The 6,540-nt window shown below is 43.2% G+C and overlaps 1 protein-coding gene across 1 annotated transcript; it reads right to left on the bottom strand.

The window, feature by feature from the left end:
• Nucleotides 1–5,646: 5,646 nt before the first annotated feature.
• LOC129776118 (ubiquitin-60S ribosomal protein L40) lies at nt 5,647–6,540 on the bottom strand. The gene is made up of 2 exons (XM_055781535.1): nt 6,442–6,540; nt 5,647–6,210 (listed from the first exon to the last, which is right to left on the bottom strand). The coding sequence occupies exon 2, from the start codon at nt 6,197–6,199 to the stop codon at nt 5,813–5,815; it is 387 nt and encodes a 128-aa protein (XP_055637510.1). The 5' UTR covers nt 6,200–6,210; nt 6,442–6,540; the 3' UTR covers nt 5,647–5,812.

The raw sequence follows: 6,540 nt of genomic DNA on the forward strand, positions 1-6,540 counted from the left end.
CCCACTGTTACTTCCACTCCCCCTCTCCCATCATCGATTTCGCTTCCCCCATCTGATGCTTCCGATCCAACCCAATCCTCGTCCTCGTCCTCATCCTCATCCTCGTCCTCGTCCTCGTCTGCCCCCTCTGTTGTCTCCGCTCCACGTGTCAGAGTTTATCCAGAAGATGCACCTGGAACTGGCCCTTGGGTTGTTTTCCTCCGGCCAAAACCGAAAGGAAAAAACCTTAACGTGATTCAGATCATGAAAGATCTGGCCAGATACACTTCTGTATCTGAAATTCGCAGGGTTAGACCGAACAAATTGCGAGTTGTCGTGAATGAACGGAAACACGCAAACGAGATTGTTGCTGATCAACATTTCACTCTCGAATATCGAACATTTATACCCTCCCATAACGTAGAAATTGAGGGGGTGATAACTGAAACGGGTCTGACGAGCGAACAAATAAAAGCAGAAGGAAAAGGCAAGTTCAAGAAGCTCCCCTCAATGGAAGTGAAAATCTTGGACTGTCGCCAACTCGGGAAACTTTCCCATGATGGGGACCAAACTAAATTTACGCCGTCCGACTCGTTTCGAGTCACCTTTGCTGGTGCCGCCCTCCCTGACTACGTTATGGTGGACAAATTGAGACTACCTGTGCGACTCTTCGTGCCAAAGCCCATGACTTGCAACAAATGCAAGTCAGTTGGTCACACTTCGGATTATTGTGCCAACAAGGAGCGCTGTGCCACTTGCGGAGAGCAACATGAGGGGAAATCCTGCAGTGCGACTGAGCATAAATGTCCATATTGCGGGGGATCCCCACACGAGCTCTCAGTTTGTGAAAATTACAAGAGTCGCTGGGAGAAACAGAAGCGCTCTTTGAAGGAACGCTCGAAACGCACTTTTGCGGATATTTTAAAGGGCGCTTCTCCACTGGCCCAACAACAACAACCAATCAACACACAAAATGTCTTCGCCACGTTGCCCGTTGACGAAATAGAAGCGGACACAGCTAACGGGGGCACACCGTTCATTTTCCAAGGGAATCCCCGGCGCAAAAATGTGACCACTCCCAAAGTTCAAGGACAAGCCCCTCCGGTGATACCCCCTGTTAGCATGCCTAAAAAATCGAGTGCAGCGGACAAGCAAAATCAGGTTCCTCCTGGTCTCCGTGGGAATAATTCACCTTCGAATGGCCCAGCACTCGAGGGGACATCAAAAACCCCAACTGTCCCTATTTTTCCAGTTCAACTTCCCAATCGGGATTTATAAAGTTGTCTGACCTTTTGGACCAAATCTTCAAGTGTTTTAATGTTTCCGACTCCATCAGAACCCTTGTCATCTCAATGCTTCCAGTATTAAAGACAATTTTGCAACAATTGATGCAAACATGGCCCCTCCTTGCAATGATTATCTCTCTTGATGTCTAATTCAAATAGAGAGGTCGGAGATATCACTGTTTTACAGTGGAATTGTCGTAGTCTTATCCCTAAATTGGATACATTCAAAATTTTAATTCATAACTACAATTGTGATGTTTTTGCTCTGTCCGAAACTTGGCTTTCTTCGCGAGATGATATCTCTTTCCACGATTTTAATATTATACGCTTGGACCGTGATGATAGATACGGAGGGGTGCTATTGGGGATCAATAAGTGCCACTCATTTTTTAGAATTGACCTTCCACCTATTGGAGGGATCGAAGCTGTTGCTTGTCATGCAAACATCAGAGGCAAAGACCTCTGTATTGTCAGCTTGTATTGGCCTCCGAGAGCTGCGGTTAGCCGCAAACAACTTGATGACATGTGCTCACTCCTTCCTGAGCCACGATTGATCTTGGGAGACTTCAACTCTCACGGAACTGCCTGGGGGGAACAGTACGACGACAATCGTTCATTGTTGATATATGACCTTTGTAACAGCTTCAATATGACCGTTTTGAACACTGGGGAAACAACACGTGTACCTAAACCTCCTGCTAACCCAAGTGCTCTTGACCTCTCGCTTTGCTCGAATTCACTATCGTTAGATTGCAAGTGGAATGTAATCCAGGACCCCAACGGTAGTGATCACTTGCCAATCAAAATTTCCATCACCATTGGGTCGAATTCTTCTGAATCTATAAACATGGCATATGACCTCACAAGACACATTGACTGGAAAAAATATGCGGACGCGATTGCTCTAGCCATCAATTCCAGAGATGGTTTACCTCCATTGGAGGAGTATAACTTCCTTTCTCGTTTGATCTATGACAGCGCGGTTCGCGCTCAAACGAAACCCATCCCAGGTTCCACCATTTCCCGAAGGCGTCCCAATCTATGGTGGGATAGCCAATGTTCCAAGCTTTATGTAGAAAAATCGAATGCATTTAAAGCTTTTCGGAAACGTGGAACCCCTGAAAATTTTCAAACGTATTTAGCCCTTGAAGATCAATTTAAAAACTTAATCAAAGGGAAAAAACGTGCTTATTGGCGAAATTTCGTGGGAGGTTTGTCACGAGAAACGTCAATGAAAAAATTATGGAAAGTGGCTCGAAACATGAGAAATCGCTCTTCAACGAATGAAAGCGAAGAATATTCACATCGATGGATTTTTAATTTTGCACGGAAGGTTTGTCCTGATTCCGCTCCTGTGCAAAAAATTGTTCGAGATATACCACAAGGTAGGTGCGATCTTGATTCCGAGTTTTCGATGGTAGAATTCTCTCTTGCTCTGCTTTCATGTAACAATTCTGCTCCGGGATCGGATAGAATTAAGTTCAACTTGCTGAAAAATCTCCCTGATGTGGCGAAACATCGCTTGTTGAACTTATTCAATCGGTTTCTGGAGCATAATATTGTTCCAGATGATTGGAGACAAGTACGAGTTATAGCTATTCAAAAACCCGGAAAACCCGCGTCCGACTTCAATTCGTACCGCCCAATAGCAATGCTGTCTTGTATACGGAAATTGTTGGAGAAAATGATCTTGTTTCGCCTTGATCGATGGGTTGAAACGAATGGCCTACTCTCAGATACACAATATGGGTTCCGCAGGGGCAAGGGGACGAATGATTGTCTTGCGTTGCTTTCTTCAGAAATTCAAATGGCTTACGCCGAAAAAAAAACAAATGGCTTCAGTATTCTTGGACATAAAGGGGGCCTTCGATTCTGTTTCAATAGAGGTTTTGTCGGACAAATTACACTCTCGGGGTCTGCCGCCTCTATTGAATAATATGTTATATAACTTGCTTTGTGAGAAACATTTGAACTTTTCTCACGGAGATTCGGCAGTAAGTCGGGTCTCTTACATGGGCCTCCCTCAGGGCTCATGTTTAAGCCCCCTTTTGTACAACTTCTATGTAAGCGACATCGACAATTGCCTTACACAAAATTGCAGCCTAAGACAACTTGCAGATGATGGAGTGGTGTCTGTCGTAGGATCAAACGAATCCGACCTGCAAGGACCCTTACAAGATACTTTGAACAATTTTTCAGCCTGGGCCATTGGTCTAGGGATCGAATTCTCCACGGAGAAAACAGAGATGATGGTTTTTTCTAGGAAGCATAGACCAGCAAAACCAAAGCTTCAACTTTTGGGTAAACCGATCACTCATGCTATGTCATTCAAGTATCTTGGGGTCTGGTTCGACTCCAAATGTACTTGGGGGGCCCATATTAGGTATCTGAGTAAAAAATGCCAACAAAGAATAAACTTTCTCCGTACAATTACCGGCACCTGGTGGGGAGCCCACCCAGAAGATCTTATAATGTTGTATCGAACAACTATTCTCTCAGTGATGGAGTATGGCAGTTTCTGTTTTCAATCAGCTGCCAAAACACACCTCATTAAACTCGAGCGAATTCAGTATCTTTGTCTCCGTATTGCGTTGGGATGTATGCCCTCAACGCATACCATGAGTCTCGAGGTTTTGGCAGGCCTACTCCCACTAAAAGATCGCTTCAATTTATTATCTCTTCGGTTCTTCATCCGGTGTAAGGTCATGAACCCATTGGTGATCGGAAATTTTGAGCAGCTGATCGAGCTAAATTTTCACTCCGGATTCATGAGTTCATATCATGAATTCATCTCCATGCAGGTTGATCCTTCTTCGTATATTCCCAACCGTGTTTGTTTCCCTGACTACATCAATTCCTCTGTGCATTTTGATCTGTCCATGAAGCAAGATATCCATGGATATTCAGATTACCAACGATCGAGTATCGCTCCAACGATCTTCGATGAAAAGTATGGGGGTATCAATTGTGATAATATGTACTTTACTGATGGGTCCACTATAAACGAGTCCACAGGATATGGAGTGTTCAACGAATTTTTTAGCACCTCACACAGTCTTCAGAATCCTTGCTCAGTGTATATTGCTGAATTGGCAGCGATACACTGGGCGCTGGACAGCGTCGCCTCACGACCTGTTGAACACTATTACATTGTAACGGATAGTCTTAGCTCTGTCGAAGCTATCCGTTCAGTGAGGCCGGAAAAGCACTCGCCGTACTTCCTTGAGAGAATACGAGAAATTTTGAGTGCTTTATCCAGACGCTGTTATGTCATTACCTTTATCTGGGTCCCTTCACATTGCTCCATTCCGGGTAATGAGAGGGCTGACTCATTAGCAAAGGTAGGTGCAATTGAAGGCGATATTTATCAGCGTCAAATCGCCTTCAATGAATTTTATTCTTTAGTCCGCAAAAATACCATCGCTAACTGGCAACGCAAGTGGAATGAAGATGAATTGGGCCGGTGGTTTCACTCGATTATCCCTAAGGTTAGCCTCAAACCGTGGTTCAAAAGTCTGGACTTGAGTCGGGACTTTATTCGCACCTTCTCCCGACTCATGTCCAATCACTGTTCGTTAGATGCACTACTCTTCCGTTTCAATCTTGCCAGCAGCAATCTCTGCGTTTTTGGCCAAGGTTATCACGACATCGAGCACATTGTTTGGTCGTGCGAGGTGTATCTGGTCGCCAGATCGAATTTAAAAAACTCCCTTCGGGCCCGAGGAAGACAGCCCAATGTGCCGGTGAGAGACGTGTTGGCTCGGTTAGACCTTGATTACATGTCCCATATATATGTTTTCCTTAAAGCTATAGATCTTCGTGTGTGATTGTGCCTACATCCTTATACCCTCCTTTCCTTCCTTTGCGGGTAATTCGTCCCCTTGCTATAAATAGTAGAATAAGTTGAAATGTAAATACACTATAGTATACTATAGATATACTAGATATACGAATAGATTTATAAATTGAGTGTTCATCAACATTGTTACAATTTCCTTATATCCCATCCTTCTCCTAAAAATATGTCACCCTCCTAAACTCGAGTACACCGCGAGTAATCGGTTTTCCACCTTACTAACCATAGATGTAAGAAAATTGTTTATATATATAGTTTTAAAATTATATTTAAGAATTCGGCTCCTTTAAACTTAAGTAACTGAGCCTGTAAAAATAAACGAATTTAAAAAAAAAAAACCAGATGGAACATTCAGTGTTCCAGGGACCGACGCGGTGCTCAACGTGTTAAATTAAAACATCCACCGATGCCAATCGTATTTTCTTTAAGTTGATCGAATTGTGCAACATAACAATAGCACACAATTTTTAATGGAAACCATCCCCAATTGAAGGAAATTAATTCGATATAAAAGCAGACCAACAATTCACTGTTAATGCATTTGACATTATTTTTATTTCTTTCATTATATTCTTGGGACATTTTCAATCCATCTGGATTCTATTCCACTTGTATACATGAAAACTTTGTCCCTTGGGACCGGCAGATGGTAACGGCCAGTCAAAGCACAAAACAGCAATAATCGAGACGTCTACTTCAGCTTCTTCTTTGGGCGCAGATTGTTGGTGTGGCCACACTTCTTCTTGCGGCAATTCGTTGCTCTCGGATGCAGACGGGCGTAACACTTGCGGCAGATCATTTTGTCGCAATTGTACTTCTGGGCCAGGATACGCAGAGAGGGTTCAATGATACCACCTCGCAGACGCAGCACCAGATGAAGGGTGGACTCTTTCTGGATATTGTAGTCGGACAGTGTGCGTCCATCTTCCAGCTGCTTTCCGGCAAAGATAAGACGCTGCTGATCTGGTGGGATTCCTTCTTTGTCCTGGATCTTGGCCTTAACGTTCTCGATAGTGTCCGAAGGCTCGACCTCAAGTGTGATGGTCTTGCCCGTGAGGGTCTTGACGAAAATCTGCATATTGGATCAGCCTGCAAGAGATAAAATGTATATTAAAATTATTTTACTAATTCAATATTGCGTGAGAGAAAGTGAGGTTAGAATACACACTGAAAACAAGTCTCAAATTCCGATTGAAGAATATTTGAAATGATCTAATTTCAGAAAAAATATAGTACAAAATCAATCCGCATCAAGACTTTCTAAAATTATTTTGATTTAACTGATAGTTTATTTCGTAAAACCAATCAAATTAAACTTACTCTTTCACAACGTGTCTTAACTGAGAAGTGTTTCGACGAGAAAGAGCTCAATGTTGATTCTGCTGTCAAATCAGCGTTACAGTTCAGTGGAATAGAAAT

The sequence above is a fragment of the Toxorhynchites rutilus genome, chromosome 3 (genome assembly GCF_029784135.1).
Source record: "Toxorhynchites rutilus septentrionalis strain SRP chromosome 3, ASM2978413v1, whole genome shotgun sequence".
NCBI lineage: Eukaryota > Metazoa > Arthropoda > Insecta > Diptera > Culicidae > Toxorhynchites > Toxorhynchites rutilus.

Excerpts from the sequence above, each read along its gene's own strand:
- LOC129776118 (XM_055781535.1), bottom strand. The coding sequence starts at position 6,199 with ATGCAGATTTTCGTCAAGACCCTCACGGGCAAGACCATCACACTTGAG.